This window comes from Heptranchias perlo, chromosome 19 (genome assembly GCF_035084215.1).
Source record: "Heptranchias perlo isolate sHepPer1 chromosome 19, sHepPer1.hap1, whole genome shotgun sequence".
In the NCBI taxonomy this organism is placed as follows: domain Eukaryota; kingdom Metazoa; phylum Chordata; class Chondrichthyes; order Hexanchiformes; family Hexanchidae; genus Heptranchias; species Heptranchias perlo.
Genome location: NC_090343.1, coordinates 10,715,709 through 10,738,289, shown reverse-complemented (window position 1 = coordinate 10,738,289; position 22,581 = coordinate 10,715,709). Strand labels below are relative to the sequence as shown.

Below are 22,581 nucleotides of genomic sequence, written 5' to 3'. Positions count from 1 at the left end.
TTTCCTGCCCGCTCCCCGGAAACCCCTATTTCCCTTTACTTCTAGGAAACTGTCTATTTCTGTTTTAAATTTATTCAATGATGTAGCTTCCACAGCTTCCTGGGGCAGCAAATTCCACAGACCTACTACCCTCTGAGTGAAGAAGTTTCTCCTCATCTCAGTTTTGAAAGAGCAGCCCCTTATTCTAAGATTATGCCCCCTAGTTCTAGTTTCACCCATCTTTGGGAACATCCTTACCGCATCCACCCGATCAAGCCCCTTCACAATCTTATATGTTTCAATAAGATCGCCTCTCATTCTTCTGAACTCCAATGAGTAGAGTCCCAATCTACTCAACCTCTCCTCATATGTCCGCCCCCTCATCCCCGGGATTAACCGAGTGAACCTTCTTTGTACTGCCTCGAGAGCAAGTATGTCTTTTCTTAAGTATGGACACCAAAACTGTATGCAGTATTCCAGGTGCGGTCTCACCAATACCTTATATAACTGCAGCAATACCTCCCTGTTTTTATATTCTATCCCCCTAGCAAATAGGACTGAATTGCCTGCGATTCGAGGTGGTCACAGTCTGAACATCCTTTCTGAAGCAGAAACCCATCTGGGCACCTCTTCCATCACCAACCTAGCAGGGAAGGGAAATTCTCATGAAGTAGAAGGGAATGGTCTTGGACTCTGGTGCAGCGTGGGCATCGCTCTTAACATCTACACAGAACAACCTGAATGAATTGTAAAGAACTGCACAAGAACTTAAGACATGGATTTATTTGCTATATTAAAAAAAAACTGATAGAAAGGAACATGTCAGAGCCAGGAATGCTTACAATGTACAAGTCAACACATGCATTCACAATGGTAGTTGAAAGCACTATTCTTCACAGAAGAAGCTGAAGATTAAACAATGAACAAGAAAATATGCATTTAATGTGGCTGTGAACACTCATGGATCACTGTGGAAGCCCTGATTTCAGTACCTGGGTGTTTTTATTTCCTAACTAATAACATTTTTAAAAGGTACTTTGCACTAGAGTCTACAATATTCTCACCATCACAGCTTGGACACAGAATGAGTCAGTTAGAGACTATGTACACTGTATATAGGTTGATCTAAAAAGGGATGTTCAAGCTTTATGTCCTGTTGACTAGATAAGTGAGCACCATGGAGGCTCAGGGACCATGTATAGAGTGAGTTTAAATCCATGCTCCCAATTAATTTGTACATATCTCACTTTGCTGAAACTAGCAGATCTTGGTGTTCTGATTTAGGATTTATGCTCAAATGAGGCAACAGTGCTAAAAAAAAATGTCATCTCCAAACTTTCAGGCCCATAAAAATCAAACAGGACAAACCAGCAAATAAGAGATTTAAGCGTGAATAGAACGGAGTGCTTTGCCTTTGATGGCTGGACTGCCACCCGAGGTTGTGAAAGGCGCTACATAAATACAAGTTCTTTCTTTTCTTTATTGCCAGGGCTATGGACCCGCAGTTTGGACACCTAAAAGAACTCTGCTTTAGCTTTACCCAATAAATAATCTGATGGTATAAGCTGCATCGAAGTTCATTCACAAACAGATGGGGAAATAAAATACAATTTGGCTTCGCAAGTAGCTGATTGACCCGTCACTTGCAGGTGTGAGTGGAATCTCAGGAACAAATCATCAGGTAACTCGAGCTTTCTTTGCCATCTGAGAAATGGGCTGAAAACAAACAACAAAATAGAAATAAGATTAGCCGCATAAAGGTTTACTTCCTGAAAAGGATTTTCTTTTGCCAGTTTCCACCCCTTCTCTCTCCTGAAGGCAGTTGCTCCTGTTCGGGTACGGTTCCACGGGTGCCCTGTGGTTCCTCACACAAGTGGCCATTCTTCAGGTTATGAACTGAGTGAGCATTAACAGGCTATTCAACAGCAGCGTCATCACTGAACCCAATTCCATCCCCTCCCAATGTCTATGTACATGTACTTTCCAGTAGGGGTCATGAGATAGCAATCAAGAGAGTGATTTTTCCCTCCCTAGTTAAGGGATTCCGAGGCCAACAATTCATTTTGGGATGTCTGAGAGATGTCGTAAGAGACAATGTAAATGCAAGTTCTTCCTTTGCTATTATGAACTGGGAATCAAGCTGGCAACCTCTTGCTCTGTATAGCTGAGTTACTTGACGCCTTTCCCAAATCAGTCATTCTGTCATTCATGTACGTAAAAGATTAAAAGAAATCTTTTGCCAGTTTCTATCTCCAATCTGAGTTTAACTTAACTGATCTCAGCTGGGTGACAATGGGGTGCAATGATTGGTTTCAGTGCGTCTGGGTTAGGCAAGGGAAAACTGGCCAGGGTTTCCACTCTAGATTGTGACCTCTGCTGGAAGTGCACGGGTGTGGTCATCAGGTAAAGGCAGGATAGAGCTTGACCATGATGCCCCCATAGTCCAATAGCCAACCAAAATTTATTGTCAAGGCTCACGGATAAGCAAAGGCCACTCTGGCGAGTTACTCTGCCCAGTGCTTTTAATCGTACCCCAGCAAGCTAGGCAACTAAGACATTTGACAATACTCAATGACATTTGTATTTTTCTGGCTTTTTCTTCCCAGTTTTCACCCCCTCCTTCAGGGGAGCAATGGGGCAAAACTGGCAAGAAAAAGGGCAAACATTCCTCCCACAACCACCAACACAAAAATTAGGTTAACTGGTCCTTCATATCATTTTCCAAATGCACCAAACTAACTGCTGCATTTGCCCACACAGCAACAGTGACTACACCTCAAAAGCAATTCATTGGCTGTGAAGCGCTTTGAAACATACTGGAGATGAGATAAGGCGATACACAAATGTAGGCTCCCTTCTTCTCGTTGAATGGTAGTGGAAAAGCGCATCCAAATTGCAACATAAGAAATAGATGCAGGAGTTGGCCATACAGCCCCTCGAGCCTGCTCCGCCATTCAATAAGATCATGGCTGATCTTCGACCTCAACTCCACTTTCCCGCCCCTATCCCCATATCCCCTGATTCCCTTAGTGTTCAAAAATCTATCGATCTCAGTCTCGAATGTACTCAATGACTGAGCATCCACAGCCCTCTGGGGTAGAGAATTCCAAAGATTCACAACCCTCTGAGTGAAGAAATTTTTCCTCATCGTAAATGGCTGACCCCTTATCCTGAGACTATGGCCCCTAGTTCTAGACTCTCCAGCCAGGGGAAACAGCCTCTTAGCATCCACTTTCAAAGTGGAAGATTGCGTATATATTTTATTAAAAAGATAGACTTGATTTGGAATGTTCCAGTTTTGTAACTCACTATTTCTGGGTTCAGATGTGGCATCATAAATCGCTCTTGTAACTTATGACATCGGAGCCTCTTGATTGTGTTAAGTTTTATAGTTCATTATCCAAGCCAACTATTCTGTTTTTGCAGCTCATCTTCCAGTAATAGGGTGTGCTACAACAAAACGTGAAGTAGGTGGATACTTACAGTTCTTTGCTGATAGAAGTGCGGGGCTAGCTCTATCAGCCACGAAGACTCGATTGCGGTCACATCCCTCATAAAGTACTTGGATGTCTGGATGATCTCGTTGTACACAACCCTGATGGCAAAGGTCCAGTTGGAACGTGACAATGAGTGGTTTAGAAATTCACAACTTTTATTTCACAACTTACATTAAAAAAAAGTTATGCAATAATCATCATGGAGTCAAACTTACCACTGCGGTTCCTTCTCACCGTATAATACAGAAGTTGGGTGAATATGAAGCTCATAGTCATCCCGAATGGTCCTATAAAGAATAAAGATCTTTCAGGTTTTTTTACATATATGCCTATACATACAGTCTGTACTGGAGAATGTTATAGTAAAGGGTATAGGGGATATCAGAGTGTGCATTATTTTGTGAATTATAATGGAGAGTGCTGTAAAATGGACACCTCATTATAAGGCTGTTACAGAGGGTCATAGAAAGAACTTTTCTTCTCACTAAATCTCTCTCTTCTCCTGCTCTCCAGAAGGTGCTCACTCTGCTCACCCAAGTGGTCATTATTTATGTGTGAGTCTTGACAATAAGTATTGGCAGATTATTCAATCACAGGGGTATGAGAGCTGAGCTCAATCCTGTCCTCACCTGACTGTCACATATATGCACCTCCAGTGGGGCCACGAGATAGTGATCAGGAATGGGTACTCGGTCTCATTTTCTCCATTTTAACTGAGACACTAAGGCTAATTGTAGCAACAAGGCCTTCCTTGAGGGTTAAATGAAAAGTCTCATAGAGTGGGTCTTTAAAAATCTGTTTTTGTCTTTAAAGACAGAGCCAAAAACAGCATGTTTCACAAAGGGGCGTGGGGTGGGGGTCTGTCCAAGAGAGTTACAATGAAAAGTACGCAGTATATCAGGGTGCGATTCATGTGAAATATGCATTATATCAGACTGACTTATTGTGAGGGATGTTAGATACCTTAAAGAGGATTACAAGGTAATGACAGCAAAGAATTAAAAACTTGTGGGAAAAGCTGCCTCATTGTTACCTGTAGAATCCGGTGTAATGAAACTTTGCAGCATTCGCAAAGAACCCAGAAACTATACATCGCAGGATGGGATCCGGGTCACCTGAGAAGAGAAAAGGGCGCACGTAATGCAGGACAGTTCTAATTTCGGACGGTTACAGAAGCAGGCAACTTTACCAAAGCTCCGTTCAGTTTAAACATTTGAAAGTGAGGAGCCGGTTTGAGAGGTGGCACTTGGACTGTGGTGGGCTGGGTCTGGAGTGGGGCTGGGTCTGGAGTGGGGCTGGGTCTGGGACTGGGATTGGGACTGGGACTGGGATTGGGACTGGGACTGGGATTGGGACTGGGACTGGGATTGGGACTGGGATTGGGATTGGGACTGGGACTGGGATTGGGACTGGGACTGGGATTGGGACTGGGACTGGGATTGGGACTGGGACTGAGACTGGAGTGGGGCTGGGACTGGGGCTGGGGCTGGGATTGGGATTGGGATTGGGACTGGGACTGAGACTGGAGTGGGGCTGAGACTGGAGTGGGGCTGGGGCTGGGACTGGGACTGGGGCTGGGACTGGTGTGGGCTGGGATCGGAGTGGGCTGCGACTGGAATGGACTGAGATCGGAGCGGAGTGGACTGGGTCACTGCTCTGACAGCAGCTTGTAATCTTTAATTTCACCATTTTCATACATAGGAGCCAGTAGGAATACATTTTGCAATAATTTAATAGTTGAATACCATTTCATGATTTAATTCTTGCATGATATGAATTAAGATACACAAACGCAAGACCGTATGCTCTTACACTTAAGGGTTGACATGTGGAACTTTTCGGTATCATACTGCAAGGAGTTAGAGATTGATATGTGACCATAGGGATTGTCACTATCTCACAATTCTAAATCAAAGCAATAGTGAAACACCCTGCACTATATCAATCTCGGATATGTCTGATGTCCTTCAGTCTGATATTGTAACATACTTTCACTACCATGACCTGGAGAGTTAAACCAGGAATCTATTAGGATTACAGGTGCTTTCAGGGGTCAGTAGTGCAGTACATTGACTGCACCACAGACCGAGTGAGTGTAGAGTTGCACCTATAGTTCACTGCACACCGTAAGTTCCTGACATTAGTCTAGCTGTTGGGGTTAAGATGGGGAAAGCGGCAGATAGGAGCCAGGTGCTTCACCATGAGGAAATAAAAAAGCTACCCTGGAATTTTCTTATACTCCTCCTATCAACTGGTCACACACCGCAAAAAAAAATACATCTGTGAAAGGGATTTCTCACTATTTAAACTGGGCCAGAGGCTGGCGGCTGTACTATTCCAAGTCTGAATAAATAAATTCAGCAACAGCCCCATCAGCGGTGGAGAACCAAACCTCACTGACAGCAGACACAATACTCTGATATAATTGCCACAGGAACATGTGCAGCCACTTCCGACTGTTATTAACTATTGTTTTTGCACAACTAGCCGACAGCACAATAGTAGGCCTTTAACTACAAAAATCAGTTCTGCACACTATAAGGAATTTCAAATACACCAGGGTACCTTCGCTTGATTTCTTGGGCACTCTGAATTTGGAAAGTAACTTTTTCAGTTGCTCCCGGACTGTTGTGGCTCTAACAAGTCCTCTGTAGTTTAAGAAATGCTTCTGGCACCACTGCGAGTTTTTATTGTGCTGGAACAAACAAAGAAAATATATTAATATTGACAGCATCAACCTTTAACTCATCTTGGACAGCAGTAGCACGATTATGCTCCAAAATAAAAAAAAGAATTTAAGAACATAACAGGGTAGGAATGGAAAAAGGTCGCCTGCTCCTTTCTAGCTCTGTGAGGTAAAAAGAAACTGAAAACATTTAGCAGGTCAGTCAGCATCTGTAAAAAGAAAATGTTTTGGGTGCAAACCTTTCATCAGGACTGACGTCTGAACTAACCGGTCTTTTCTCTTTATGGATGGGGACGACACCAAATTGGGGGGTGTAGTTAATATAAAAGGAAGAATGCGTCAAAATTTAAGAGGACATTAATAAACTTGCAGAATGGGCATGTAATTGGCAAATGAACTTCAATATAGATAAGTGTGAGGTGGTGCATTTTAGTAGGAAGAACAAGGGGGGGGTCACTTACTGCTTGGATAATAAGAGTCTAAACAGGGTAGAGGAGCAAAACGAACTTGGGGTACAGATACACAAGTCACTAAAAGTAGCGACGCAGGTTAATAAGGCAATAAAAAAGGAAAATCAAGCACTGGGGTTCATTTCTTGAGGGATAGAATTGATAAGCAGAGAAGTTACGTTAAGCTTGTATAGGATCTTGGTTAGACCACACTTGGAGTATTGTGCACAGTTCTGGTCTCCAGATCTCTGATCTCTTTATGGGAATGATATAGAGGCATTGGAGAGGGTGCAAAAAAGTTTCACAAGGATGATACCAGAACTGAGAGGATATCCTTATCAGGAAAGGCTGAACAGGCTGGGGCTCTTTTCTCTAGAAAACAGAATGCGGAGGGGTGACCTGATAGAGGCCTTTAAGATAATGAAAGGGTTTGTTATGGTAGACGTAGAGAAAATGTTTCCATTTGTGGAAGAGTCCAAAAGGTCATCAATATAAAATAGTCGCTAATTAATCCAATAGGGAATTCAGGAGGAACTTCTTTACCCAAAGAGTGGTAAGAATGTGGAACGTGCTACCACAAAGAGTAGTTGAGGCAAATAGCATAGATACATTTAAGGGGAAGCTAGATAAGCACATGAGGGGGAAAGGAATGGAAGGTTATGCTGATAGGGTTCGATGAAGTGGGGAGGAAGGAGGCTCGCGTGCAGCATAAACGCCAGCATAGACCAAACAGGCCGAATGGCCCGCTTCTGTACTGTAGTTTCGATGTAACTCGTTGTAATGGGCCTGTACCGTATTTCCAGCATCTTCTGTTCTTACTTTAACTCCGTTACACCCTCTTTCATCTCCTCTCGCAAACCCATAGTCCTCTACTCTCTGCTGTATCATAAGTCTCTCCATTTCCCCATTGAGGTCTCCACTGTGCTAGGTAGCATATCCATACCTCCTACAATGTATTCAAAGGGAGGCACCTGGGAGTAGGAGAATGGCTTCCTGTAGAATTCAGCTGACTTTTCCAGTTTGGGAGTATAGCATGTCGCTGCCACTTTTCAGTGGTGATGGTTAATGTTGGGACATCCCAATTAAAACGGGATAGACGTGAGGTATGTTTGTATCACAGCTCCAGGAATGAAGAGTTTGCTCGTCAGGTTTAGCTCTCAGCTTCCTTTCGATGCAGTCACGTCCCTAATTAGAACAGATTTATTTACTTTTGACTCAGTTATAATGGACCAGTGCGGACAGACAGCTGTCTCACATCACTATTGCCTCAAATACTACAACAACAATAACAGCTTGCCTTTATATAGCACCTTTAACGCAGTAAAACATCCCAAGGCACTTCACAGGAGCGTTATCAAAAAAATTCAACACTGGGCCACACAAGGAGATATTAGGACAGGTAACCAAAAGCTTGGTCAAAGAGGTAGGTTTTAAGGAGCGTCTTAAAAGAGGAGAGAGAGAAATAGGGGAGGTTTAGGGAGGGAATTCCGGAGTTTAGGGCCTATGAATGAATGATGAATGAACTTGCATTTATATAATGCCTTTCACCAGCACAGGATGTCCCAAAGCACTTTACAGCCAAGGAAGTACTATTTGAAGTGTAATCACTGTTGCAATGTAGGAAATGTGGCAGTCAATTTGCACACAGCAAGGTCCCACAAACAGCAATGAGGTAATGGCCAAATAATCTGTTTTAGTGATGTTGGTTGAGGGATAAATATTGGCCCAGTACACGGGGGAGAATTCCCCGGTTCTTCATCGAAATAGTGCCATGGGATCTTGTTTACATCCACCTGAGGGGGCAGACGCGGCCTCGGTTTAACGTCTCGTCCGAAAGACAGCATCTCCCGACAGTTCAGCACTCCCTCAGAACTGTACTGGATTTTTTGTGCTCAAGTCTCCGGAGTGGGACTGGAATCCACGACCTTCTGACTCAGAGGTGAGAATGCTACCCATTGAGTCACGACTGACATTATGACAGCTGAAGGAACGGCCGACAATGGCGGAGTGATGAAAAGAGGCCACACTGCAGGCGCCTGGAGCTTTACTCATTGGCGTCTGGTTGTCAGGGACATATCCAGTGATTGACTGAAAAAACTTTTCTTTCCCAATCGATTAAAAAGGTACTGCAACAAGTCACCTGGGACAACCTGCAATGATGCTGACCTGGATTCTCTTGATGTAAGCGACTCACCCTTTTTTTCTTTCCCAAATTTTTTCCCCTCTTCTCCTGAAGCCATTGGCTCCATTGCTGGGAAATGGTTCCACAGACACTCGCAGCCATCCTGTACCCCGCCCGAGTGGCCAATCTTCATGCGTGAGCAGAGACAGTGAGTGTTGGCAGACCTTTTGACTCTGGGGAATATCACCTCTGAGCCTGATTCTTTTCTCACATGACAGTGACGCACGTGCACTTTTCAGTAAGGGTTTCGCTGGGCAATAAACAGAAGTTGGGACACTGGTTGCCTTTTTACCGTTTCTTAGCAAAAGGGCACTGAAGCCTCAGCTGAGATCAGGTAACTCAGCACAGACCTGCAATCAAATCTGGGACCATCTAGTCTGCAAAGCTTAGTGCAACATCAGGCGTTGCTTTGGCCCACAAGGCCATAATGGGAGCCCTAATTCAGTGACTATTTCTGAGAAATGAATATTCCAGGCCAAAGATTTATATTGGTATTATTCCTCAGTTTTCTTAAGTATAACGTAGGCTCATAAAAACTTTCTATTGGTTTATACATGGTATGGTACAAATTCTGTAACTTCAGTTACGTGAAGAGACTAGAGAAGCTGGGATTATTTGCCTTATAACAGAGAAGGTTAAAGGGAGATTTAATAGAGGTATTCAAATCATGAAGGGTTTTGATAGAGTAAATAAAGAGAAACTGTTTCCAGTGGCAGAAGGGTCAGTAACCAGGTAATTGGCAAAAGAACCAGAGGGGAGATAAGAAGAATTTTTTTTAAGCAGCGAGTTGTTATGATCTGGAATGCACTGTAAGGGTGGAGGAAGTAGATTCAATAATAACTTTCAAAAGGGAATTGGATAAATACTTGAAGGGGAAAATTTTGCAGGGCTATGGGGAAAGGACAGGGGAATGGGACTAATTGGATAGCTCTTTCAAAAAGAGCCAGCACACGCACGATGGGCCAAATGGCCTCCTTCTGTACTGTAACATTCTATGCTGTGATCTAGACACCCAAAGGCGATATTCAAACCTTAATGAAGGCCTCATAGACGTTCAGCATTGTGAGGTGATCTCCCTCGGCGACTGCAAACTTCCTGTGCTCTCTGGCCTTGAAAAGGAATTTTTAAAAAATCAGTAAGATATACACCAAGCACTGAAGCAAAATAATCCACAGGAACGGATAACACGCCCGAGGTGAAACACCACAACCAAATTAAAGCCTCAGCATCTCTTCGTGCCCCCATCCCCCACCCCCCACCCCCAACCACACATACACCCAGAAACACTCTGTTCTGGCCTGTATTCTTCCACTTACAAACACTACTGTACGGAAGTCCTGGCAACTGATTATAGCAACTGTTACACCTTCAGGTTTTATATAGCTGTTTTCTCTCTTAACAATTTCACAGTGGTTCCCGTAAGTGGATCTTGTCCCTTAGGATTCAGAAGCTGTACCAGAAGCGGGTAAATGGAGTTAATATACAGATCAGCCATGATCTAATTGAATGGCGGAATGGGCTCGAGGGGCTGAATGGCCTACTCCTGTTCCTATGTTCCTATTTCTGCAACCTGCACTTGCAGGATTAATGATTACCCTTCTTGTGTAATCTGCTTACTGAATTTAATGGAGTCTTTTGTTACACCATCAATCTCACTTCAGAATGACAACATTAAAACTCTGAGCAGATTTTACAGGATAAAACAAATATATAATTTAATATAACATGGAGTTAAATAAAAATACGAAACTCAAAAATTTGACAAATACTTACGATGTTAGGCATAAAAATATAGATATGTTGAATAAAGTTGATAACAGCTTAATTATCCTTTGAAAGAATGTTTTCGGTTTTGAAAAAGCCTCTGTTACTTGCTGGAAAAGGTGTTGAAAAATGCTATGTGCACAGGTATAGTAATATATTTACTTATGCAAGTGTGGAGCTCAAAAAAAATTCACACCATCCTATCAGGAATATCCATTTTTGTCTGCTAGTATGCACTAAATTCACAAGCTTCCAGACATTCACAGCAAACAGTCGTATTGTTCAGATTACAACAAACCTCTGCTATTTACAGTGATGAGGCCATCAGCAATTTAAATCGGTAAACCACCTTGACCTCGGATCAAAAGACAATGTCTGCTTCTTTAATTAAAACTGAAACAAAGCAAAATTCGTGACAGGGAAGTAGATCAGGTTTTTTGCTGTAAAATGGAAATTATAATTTGCTCCTGTTTTTTGGCTAGAAGTTTTTATTTGAGGGAGAGCGGGGAAATTTAACATAAATAAAAATCAGCAGGTAATGTATCTTACTATATTAAACTACATTAAACACATTTACCTGAGGAAGGAGGAAGCCTCCGAAAGCTTGTGAATTTAAAATAAAATTGCTGGACTATAACTTGGTGTTGTAAAATTGTTTACATGTATTAAACTACCTTTTGGTCAGTTATGAATGGGACAAATGAAAGATGTAAAGCCAATGGGCCAGAAGATTCTTTTTTCCTAGCTCAAGGAAGACAACACTCAGCCCTCCTCTTATGTCCCCTAGGTACTGAGGAGTGAATTTATGGTACTATGTGGTGTGCAGACCAGTAAACCCTTGTAAAATGACACCTTGCAAATCCACAGGACTTGTCACGTGATGCTGTAATCCTTGAGCTGCCTGATTTTACAGCATGTTGCCTCAACCTCAGAAAGACACTCACCATGAAACATAGCATAGAGACAAGAAGAAAAAGAATCTTCTATAAATGTAAATAAAATAACAAATGCATGGCAGTGAGCTTCCCATGATATTTATAAAGCACATAGATGTCATGGATTGGGATGTGATTTGAACCTCTTCTGTTACATTATAACTTCAGGATAATTTAAGGGATTCGCCAACGCCTCAGTGAGTTTATCAAGTGAATAGCTGAACCACAGAGACCAAGAAGATTCTGGATTCAATCCCCTTAAGCTGACCTCAGCTGGGAATGCAATAGGAGTGCTACTAGAGACCTCAGCGCCCTTATGTGAGCGAGGGGCAAATTGTCCATAGTGCTGTGTGGACATTGGACAGAATTGAGATTGGCTGTAGTGCCCTCCACAGTCAAATAACCAAGGTACACACATGAATAATGGGTGAGGTACTGGAGGATATCTGGTGCATGTAAAACCACACCCCAGCAAGGAGTCAATACCTTCAGGAGAGGATTGGGGCGGGGGGGGGGGGGCGGGGTAACTGTTAATAAAAATAAACTTAAAATTCATAAAATCGTATCATGTGCATAAGGCGCACAATTGTTGGTGGCATATGGAAAAATAACCTATGGAGTGAGTCAGACCTAAGTATCACTCAGTCATTTGTCTTGTAGTAAACAACTATTGTATATGAATAAAAATATACCATGGGAGCCCTTAAATTATTTATAGCTCTATCCATTAAAACCTGACACCCATTCTTCTGAATAAAACATCTGGTCCCCGAGGTTAGATGGCTGTTTTATTCCTGTGCAAAAGCCAATCTACTCTCAGGGGCTCAATATGGAAAATTGGTGGGGGTTGTGCCCCAAATGTGAAAGTTTATAAAACCTCCAAACCTACCGCTGGACCTTTCTGGTTCGGGGGCACGACAAACACATTCTGTATCTGCATCATGGCCGCTATACTCAAAATCTCCTGTGAACACCCAAAGTTTCCTCAAATTAAAAGAAAAGGACAAGATTAGTAATTGTCACCTACAACTGTACTAGTCACAATGTCACAAATGAATGTGCCAAAGATATTTTTTAAAAAACCCTCTCCTGCATATTCTGATTTCTCTCTCCCACACAGGGTACCATTTCCTGGATGAGAAAGTTGCCAATCAAATTCAGCTTGTCCTGGATGTTTTAATGGTCTTGTCTTGCAAGCACCGCACAATCAAAAATGTGCAATGGCAATGGCTTGCTTCTGTGTTATAATTTCTGGGTAATAAGTGATTGTACTTTTTTGAAAATAAAAAATAGCTTCTTCAGAAAAGATAAGGTTAAAAAATTCTAAGTATCTGGCAATCGGCATACAGACAATGTACATATATGAGTTTATATTCATTAATGTATCACTTGTAACAAATGTACCGCAGTCCTAATGTTCTTATTAACCTGTACTGCATCCACGTTTACTAAGTCCTGATGAAATATTGCTGATTTGTTAAATAAACTAAAAAGAAACAAGCTTCTGTCAAGTGTTTTTTTTGTAAGCTGGGCTGCTCGGAGACATGCTGTGTGAGGGAGTGCCTGATTTTCATTTGCCACCTCCCTCTAGCATCCCCTCCCTCCTGCGGTCTAATCAGGGACTCATTATGTGGCAAGTTGGAAGATGTGTATTTACTTGGGTCATTCAGGCCAGGCTATAGGTCCTGAGATACACATGCAATACTGGCTCTGTACAACATCACCGTGTTTAGAGAGAATTCACCAGGCCTGAAAAAATATCAGTCCTGCATTTTCAAACACTTACTCGCTCTCCATTCTGTATTTAGAAATGGATCTCAAGGTAAGCATCCTTTGCAATGGGGCACAGTTGCACTAGACATAGACTGATAGGGGCGATCAAAATGAGGGGCCATAAATATAAGATAGTCACTAATAAATGCAATAGGGAATTCAGGAGAAACTTCTTTACCCAGAGAGTGGCTAGAACGTGAAACTCGCTACCACATGGAGTAGTTGAGGCGAATAGCATTGATGCATTTACGGGAAAGCTAGGTGAGAAAGGGATGAGGGAGAAAGGGATAGAAGGTTATGCTGATAGGGAGGAGGCTCGTGTGGAGCATAAACACCGGTATGGACCAATTGGGCCGAATGGCCTGTTTCTGTGCTGTACATTCTATGTAATATGTCATTCTATGATAGGTTGCAAATTCAATGTCAGGTTTGGCCATCTGCAGAGATGTGTCCCCCCCCCGCCCCCCCCCGGTGAGAGATCGAGCAACAACTTTACAAAAAATAAACAACAATCAGACTGCGCTCATCCACATCGCAGTGTCTGGTTCAGAATGTTTCTGTACCAAACCCCCATTTTGCTTCCATTAAAAGTCGATGGATATCAAAACAGGGCCGGGTTGTGAATCAGGCAGCCTACCCAATCCTGTTAGTTTCCTGCCAGGTAGGATTAGGTTAAAATTAACCCTGTAATGTTTACACCTGTGAAATGAGCAATTCTCTGCACTAACAATGGTGGTCACCTGTGTTACTTGTTAAACAATCCACCTCAGCAGGGTCAGGCAACTCCCTTTGAAGTGACATTATAACACACTAGTCTTGATGGGTCTTTCCTTTGAGCCAGAAAAACAGACAATTCTTCTACAACAACAACAACTTGCATTTATGTAGCGCCTTTAATGTAGTAAAACGTCCCAAGACGCGTCACAGGAGGGTTATCAAACAAAATTTGACACCAAGCCACATAAGGAGATATTAGAACAGGTGACTAAGAGTTTGGTTAAGGAGGTAGGTTTTAAGGAGCCTCTAAAAGGAGGAGAGAGGTAGAGAGGTGGAGAGGTTTAGGGAGGGAATTCCAGAGCTTAGAGCCTAGGCAGCTGAAGGCACGGCTGCCTATGGTGGAACGATGAAAATCGAGGAGGCGCAAGAGGCCAGAATTGGAGAAGTGCCGAGATCTCGGAGGGTTGTAGGAAGTTACAGAGATAGGGAGGGGCGAGGTCTTGGAGGGATTTGAAAACAAAGATGAGAATTTTAAAATCGAGGCGTTGTCGGACCGGCAGCCAATGTAGGTCAGCAAGCACAGGGGTGATGGGTCCACGGGACTTGGTGAGAGTTAGGATACGGGCAGCAGAGTTTTGGATGAGCTCAAGTTCATGGTGGGGCCAGCCAGGAGAGCATTGGAATAGTGAACAATTAACATAGTAAAAACGTCCCAAGACGCTTCACAGGAGCGTTGAAAATAAAGGAAACCTTTTAAACATTAGTGGGAAACTACCAATTCCCATGAATACATTTTAAAATGTGTAACTTTTTTATGATTCAAAATAATACAGATCTCTAATCCCTTACACCTTCATTTTTATCTCCCCAAGCTGTTATGGAACTTGTTCAAACAGGAAATCTACTTTAATCAGCACACTGATCACACTTTATTATCTTGACCCAGAGACTTACCTGATTCCAGCAGCATTTTAGCAAACATAGGATTCAGAGGGAATTCAGCCATGCGTAGACCGAGGGGGTCAGTAAGCAGGCACTGATCATTCAAACCTGCAAATGGCATGCAGAACAAATCCTGCAATTAATGAAGTGATATAACAACTGGGAAACATATCTAAGGCTGTGTGACTATCATTTCCTTTATTTAATTATGAATTTATTCCCCCCTCCCCCCCCCCCCCCCCACAAAAAAAACTAACTTTGAAAAATAAAATGGAGCCTCCTATTCCCTTCAATAAGCTACCATAACAGAAAAGTTGTATGCGATGACGATGTCAGTCAGCCTAGCAGCCTGATTCGGATCACGGGCTTTCTCTCCAGGCAACTGAGCATCCTAATGAGACTGAACATTAATCTTCACTTCTGAGGTCTAGGTTCAAACCATGCCTAGATTGGATGAAAGTGTCTTGCTATAAGCATCATAAATTAAATGAGTTTGGGGCACTTTCAGAGTCTGTTACTCCACTGTATTGCATCTTTGGAGTCAATTTGGCCATAAAAAGATCCCACCTACCTCCCCCTGAAAAAGGATACTGTTATGTTTTTGTGGTTTTATGCTAGATATACTACTTGGGTTCAGTGTCAATGATTCCCCCATAGGTGGGTATCATGTCCCCAATGGACCAGAGTGTGGCTTTGTCTGCCCAATTCCCAAGTAAGTGTAGCAAGATCCAGGGACGGAGAAGTGAATCCTTGCCACTGCATTCCGGCTTACGGAATAGATCCTGTGCCACCACATGGCCTCCTTTTCTTCAGTAGATGGAAAATGTACATTCTTTTCTGACCAAGACCCAGAATATAAAATTGATCCTTAAAACATAGTTGTTAATTTCTTGTGTGGTGAAATGTTATAATAGTGTCACTGATGGAGTTTTTTTTGCTGGCTTCAGACTAACTGCTGAGTAGAGTCCTAGAAGCCTACTGTAAGGCCATAATTGGAAGTTCCTGGCCACAGAGCTGTCCATCAAAGAGAGTACAGAGAATCATTGGCCTGCCCTCAACACAAGCCCAATCCACATCTTCGTCCCAGACGTCAAGCACTTTGCATCTTTGGAATTCGATGAAATGGCTTGACTCATTGATCTGCGCCAAATACTTTAATTACTGGATGGGTTTCATTCCCAGGTATTGTGTGAACATTAAATCCACACATATCAAGGTCTTCCAGAACTATGCAAGGATCTGCCTTGCCCCTGAGATGCGAATATTAGCCAGACTATAATGTATAGCTTGCAGGAAGCAGCCAGCAACAAGTGATCTTAACCCAGTGTGTGTATTGTGACCAGCAATAAAAATACTAATGGACAATCAAATGATGACAAAATGGCTTCATTTTGTCACAGACTCCATTTGTCTCTCCCCCCAACCCCGAGAAGGAGTGTCAGTAATTGGTTATCAGATAACTGACAAGTGTGTGTTTGAGCCCTCGCTACGCAGGCAGAAGGTGCCAAAAAGCTAATCATCAAAACAAAAAAAATTGTAGTTGAATTCCATGTTGGGTATTTTTTTTTATTCGTTCACGGGATGTGGGCGTCGCTGGCAAGGCCGGCATTTATTGCCCATCCATAATTGCCCTCGAGAAGGTGGTGGTGAGCCGCCTTCTTGAACCGCTGCAGTCCGTGTGGTGACGGTTCTCCCACAATGCTGTTAGGAAGGGAGTTCCAGGATTTTGACCCAGCGACAATGAAGGAACGGCGATATATTTCCAAGTCGGGATGGTGTGTGACTTGGAGGGGAACGTGCAGGTGGTGTTGTTCCCATGCGCCTGCTGCCCTTGTCCTTCTAGGTGGTAGAGGTCGCGGGTTTGGGAGGTGCTGTCGAAGAAGCCTTGGCGAGTTGCTGCAGTGCATCCTGTGGATGGTGCACACTGCAGCCACAGTGCGCCGGTGGTGAAGGGAGTGAATGTTTAGGGTGGTGGATGGGGTGCCAATCAAGCGGGCTGCTTTATCTAGCTATATGTTATATATCTAGATAATAGAAAGAAGAATTGTACCTACTTCCTTTTAAATACCGCTTGCTGAGAAGGTGAATTTGTCAGGGGCTAAAAGCAAACATATCCTTACCTCCTAGTGCATAAAGCAGTTCTAGTGCCTGGACCATTGACTGGGCTGGGGGAGGCTGTGAACAGAACAAAGGATATACAGGTGTTTGACTTGTTTCATGGATATTACTCCATAGTTTATATAGCATACCCATACTCAACGTCTATTATACAAACTGGTACAGAATTCTTACAATTGCAGGCAATGAAGGTTTGTGGTTTTCAGTTGTGTCTTAATCCAATAATAATGTCAGCACCACCTTTCACTGCAGCACTCTGATATGCTTCGCATTCCTCATTGTAACAACTCCCTGATATGCCCCGTCTCTCTCGCTGTAACACTGTTATATCCCACGCCCCTCACTGTAACAGTCTATATATCTCACACTTCTAACACTTTCTGGTATGCCCCGCCTCTCTCACTATAGCACTGATACATCCTACACCTCTCACTGTAACATTCTCCACTTCACTTTGTGATATGCCCCACACCCTTCACTATAACATTCTAGGATAGGCCTCAAACTCTGATATGCCCCACACCCTTCACCGTAGTATGTTCTGATATGCCTACACCCCTCATCATAGTGCTCTCTGATATGCTCCATCTCCCTCACTATAACAGTTATTCAGAGAGAATTTCCCCCCTTCTCTCCTCAAGTAGTTGATCTCTATGAGAATCAGCTCACTTTGGATACCTTGTCCAGGTGGCCATTCTTCATGTGAGAGCCTAGACAGAGAGTGCCAACAGGCTATTCAGCTGTAAGGGGCACCCAACAACCATACACACAAACTGACTAGCCAGGTCCACAGATTAGTGATGAGGAGTGGGAACACTGGCTGATTTTCACCTTTCTATTACCCACCAAGACTCAGTGGTTGTCAAATATTTTCAGGCTGCTCCCATCAAGAAACTCTCATGCCCCTCTAGCTAAGGAGGGTAGCGGTAAATCTGCAAACAAAATCTCTCCCCTTCACTTCTTTGTCTCTCCTGCTCTCCCCTTAACGTTCATCTCTCCTCCCTCACTTTTCATCTTTCTCCTCTTTTCCCTTCTCCTCTTTCTCAGCTTTATCTGCTTCTTCAACTGTGCCCTTTCACTCTGCTTCTGCAGCATAGGCAGATGAAGGAGTCAGAGGGAGACAAGATTGTCATTGTGAAATTTTTTATAATGTCCTTTGCCAGAATATAAAGAGAGAGCTGCCTTGGAAATGCAGCCCTCACGCCTTGCTCCATTTCCTGATCCAAAGAACTTGTGTCGAAGCCACTAGAGAAACAGCAAGCTCCTCTCGGCCTGATTTTATGGGCTGCAACAAATTCCTGTTGGAGGCCTTCTCCGCAAGCTTCACATTTCAGTTCTGCAGGCATCATGCACAGGATTATATTCACTTAATAATAAATATGAGGAAAGATGCTAGCTGGAGATATGGTAATTACTTACAGACAGAAAATTGAATCTCAGCACATTGTCAATGCCCAGTGCTTTCAGCTGGAGTATGACTGGGGCAAGGTTACTGCGCTGCATCTCTGGCACCGTGGATTCCGGAAGCTTCTTAAACATTTCCTCTAAAGTAACACAGGAGTAGAGAAAACAATTAACATTCTAGAGCCTGCACTCAAAACTCTGCCAGGCTGCACTCACTGAAATTTCAATAAGCTAAATGAGAACTTTCATTTTTGTATACAGCTAGCACCCTGGGAAAGCACTGTAATGACAGGAGATGTTTCACAGATTTGATCCCCAAAACCTGCCTCAGTACACGGGAAGATGTACAGAAAGTGCACTGGGATATCAAAAGTTAATTCACATATTTCAGTAGCCTAATACAGTCCACAATGACAGTTCAGCAAGTGACGGGTAACTCTAAATTTGAATTGCTGTACACAAGAGTCAAAGTCCCAGATAGCAACGTACACACAGGAGAAGCCCTTAATTTGCCACTGGGATTCCTTTCATCCTTTAGATTAATTGGACATAAAGTGCTTTGGGACGTCCTGAAAGGCGCTATGTAAATGCAAGTCAGCCAGAACTTTCCCCTCCCAATCGCTATAGTGACTTCTACTGGAAAGCGCAAATGTCAAGAGGTTGGGGAATTACAGGCTTAGGCTGTAATGCTCCCCTTGGTTGAACAGCCTGCTGACATTCAATGTCTAGGCTCATACATGAAGAATAGGCACTTGGGTGAGGTACTTGAGGGCTATCTGTGCCAGTGCAACTTTACCCCAGCAAGAGTCAATGCTTTCGATGAGGAGGTGTGAATATTGAAAGGGAAAAAAATGTTATGCAAATGTCAGTATCATCCTTAATAACAAGCAAGCTCTCAGAGAGCTTCTGCCCCTGAAGAAAGGGGGGGGCAGAGCTAGATCCATCAGTTTGGCATCACTGAGCCCAGCTATTGCTGATGTAATCATGGTTAATTAGCTACAATTTTCCAGCATGGGGGAATGATAGATGTAAATCAATCTTGCATTAAAGCATTGCTAGATTTTAATTTCATACTCAGGTTATAAACAATAAGCTTTAACAATCTGCTTTTGGGCTTTTTTATTTTAGGAGTTTTCCTCTAAATATGAACTGCCCCTGGCCCGGTGATGTTCAGAATAAAGATTTAAAAGGATTTTTATTTACTATCTAGTACAAATTGTACATCATGATCATCATGTTTAAACTGTCACAACAGAATACTGCAGGGGGAAAAGTAAATTGTAGACTAGCCCTCCCCCAATTGAATTTCACATTCTTTCCTAACTAAAGGCACTAACTCGTGCTGAGGTACAATTGTATCGGCACCAGTTCTTGCACATTTTAAATGGCCATTCTGCATGCGTGATCAGAGAGTGAATGTCAGTACACACACACGTACACACACACACACACACACACACACTCTCTCCAATTGGGGTCATTGGTTGGTGGCTAGTTTTTTTTTTCCTTTTGAGGAATGAGGCCAATTGTAGCACCTCTACTGTAACCTTGACTGAGATCATCCAACTCTGTACAGAACTAGAAACCAAGCCTCCTGGCCTGTATGGCCCAGCAGCACATCTAACTGTCAGATCAGGCGAGTTTCAGAATTGCACCTGGGAACAGATCGCTTATGTTGGTGCATGCAGAAAATAATAAAACAGACTACTTAAAAAATCTTTATTTTTGTACGTTGTGGGGTTATCCAGTATCTCCGCCACTACCAACCACCCCCGCCCCCAACATTCTGCTCTGCTGCTCTCCCAAAAAAGTACAAAAATTAATTTAAAAGGCTAATGGAATGTTGGCCTTTATCTTTTTTTAAGGGGGCTGGAATACAAATGGGTGGAAGTTGTGTTACAGAATTATAAGTAGGTTGTGGGTACCTGCAACCTACAGGTACTTCCTCACCTGTGCACAGTCTGAAGCACTTCCCCGAGCGGTTTCGACCGGCACGCCCTGCTCGCTGAGCTGCAGACGCCTGGGAGACTGGGGCTACCACGAGAGACTCGATACCTGTTCTGGGATTGTAGGCTCTTAGCTTCACAAAGCTGCAGTCAATGACGAAAACAATCCCGTTAATAGTGATTGAGGTTTCTGCTATGTTCGTGGCCACCACTACCTGCAGAGAGAAATGAAGAAAAATACAACAAGTGCTGGTTTGCCTCACTGTTCCTGTTTTAAATGATCAAAGAAAGGGACAGCGCCATATGTTGGCGCAGCGAAGTACTGCGCCACAGAACATTAGGGTGTCGGCTGCGCCTGGGAACAGATCGCTTGTGTTGGTGCATGCAGAAAATAATAAAACATACTACTTAAAGAATCTCTTTTTTTGTAGATTGTGGGGTTATCCAGTATTCCGCCCCCCCCCCCCAATTTTCTGCTCTGCTACTTTCCAAAAAAGTACAAAAATTTTTTTTTTTAAGACTAATGGAATGTTGGCCTTTATCTCAAGGGGGCTAGAACACAATTGAGCGGAAGCTGTGTTAGTTATATAAAGCTCTGGTTCTGGGCACTGCACCTCAGGAAGGATATACTGACCATGGAGGGGGTGCAGTGCAGATTCACCAGAACTATACCAGGGCTAAAAGGGTTAAAATATGAGGACAGGTTGTATAAACTAGGCTTGTATTCCCTTGAGTAAAGAAGATTAAGGGGTGATCTAATCAAGGTCTTTAAGATGATTAAAGGGGTTGATAGGGTAGATAGAGATAAACTATTTCCTCTGGTGGGGGAGCCCAGAATAAGGGGCATAACCTTTAAATTAAAAGGAATTTGTTTTACTATCTAGTACATATTGTACATCATGACCATCTTGCTTAAACTGTCACAACAGACCACTGCAGGGGAAAAAGTAAATTGTAAACTATTCAGAATTAAGCCCTCCTCCAACTGAATTTCTCATTCGTTCCTAACTAAAGACGATAACTCATGCTGAGGTACAATTGTACAGGCACCAGTTCTTGCCCATTTTAAATGGTCATTCTGGTGATGTCAGGAAGCACTTCACACAAAGGGTAGTGGAAATCTAGAACTCAGTCCTGCAAAAAGTTGTTGAGGGTAGGGGTCAACTGAAAATTTCAAAACTGAGATTGATAGATTTTTGTTAGACAAGGGTATTAAGGGTTACAGAACCAAAGCGGGCAGATGGAGTTAAGATACAGATCAGTCATGACCTATTGGATGGAGGAACAGATTCGAGGGGCTGAAAGGCCTACTCCTGTTCCTGTGTTACCAAGTGCTTTAGACTCTGCACAGGCAAGACAGTGCCTACAGATTGTATTCATTTAAAATAACTCTGAAGTTCACCTGATCTGTCAGTTAAATGTGCAACTGAGTCAGGATAGTGGTAATACTCTCACCTCAGGGTTCAAGATCCACTTCAGGACTCAAGCACATAATCCAGGCTGACAATTCAGTGTAGCACTAAGGGAATGCTGCATTGTAAGAGGCACTGTTTTTCAGAGGGGATGTTAAACTGAGGCCGGTTCATAGAAGTTCCCATAGCACTTTATAAAGAACAGCAGGGGAGTTCTCCAAATGTTCTGGCCAATATTTATCCCTCAACCAACACCACCAAAACGGATACACTGGTCATTTATCTTAGTGGGACCTTGCTGCGTGCAAATTGGTGGCCACATTTCCCTACATAACAACAGTGACTACACTTCAAAAAGTAATTCTTTGGCTCTAAAGCACTTTGGAACCTCCAGAGGTCATGAAACGTACTATATAAATGCAAATTCTTTCTTTCTTTGAAAGTGTTGAATCCCTGACAGGGTATGGTTTAAAGGGCACTGGATAGCTTTTAGTACCTCAGCCGTTCTTCAGGTATTCGCTTAGTGAGTGAGTGTAGGCAGACTATTCAACCATACAGGGCATCACCACCAAGTTGATCCTGTACTCTCCCGATATCCACAGGCTTAGATAGCGACTAGGAACAAGAATCCTGGGTGATTTTCTGCTCCCGAGCTCAGTGGCCAACAGCAATGTGTCTACTCTCACCCTGATTGAAGTCATTGAACTCACCACCACAGTAAATATAATTAAGTGACTGGGAGCTGCTGGCAATTTGTAACAAGAGATTAGTGTGCAA

At 43.0% G+C, this 22,581-nt stretch overlaps 1 protein-coding gene across 2 annotated transcripts in view; it reads right to left on the bottom strand.

The window, feature by feature from the left end:
* Nucleotides 1-755: 755 nt before the first annotated feature.
* The window catches only part of dhx35 (DEAH-box helicase 35), a 52,610-nt gene continuing 30,784 nt past the window's right edge, over nt 756-22,581 (bottom strand). Inside the window, exons 12-22 of one of the 2 annotated variants that reach the window (XM_068000311.1) lie at nt 20,397-20,607; nt 18,462-18,586; nt 17,045-17,099; nt 14,937-15,032; nt 12,382-12,476; nt 9,825-9,902; nt 6,042-6,171; nt 4,510-4,591; nt 3,692-3,763; nt 3,463-3,574; nt 756-1,695 (exon numbers count right to left, since the gene is read on the bottom strand). In XM_068000311.1, the coding sequence (XP_067856412.1) occupies nt 1,657-1,695; nt 3,463-3,574; nt 3,692-3,763; nt 4,510-4,591; nt 6,042-6,171; nt 9,825-9,902; nt 12,382-12,476; nt 14,937-15,032; nt 17,045-17,099; nt 18,462-18,586; nt 20,397-20,607 (1,095 nt within the window). In that variant the 3' untranslated portion in view covers nt 756-1,656. Of the gene's footprint in view, nt 1,696-3,462; nt 3,575-3,691; nt 3,764-4,509; nt 4,592-6,041; nt 6,172-7,582; nt 7,797-9,824; nt 9,903-12,381; nt 12,477-14,936; nt 15,033-17,044; nt 17,100-18,461; nt 18,587-20,396; nt 20,608-22,581 lie in introns of those variants that run through there. The other variant, XR_010966347.1, reaches the window with a different exon arrangement.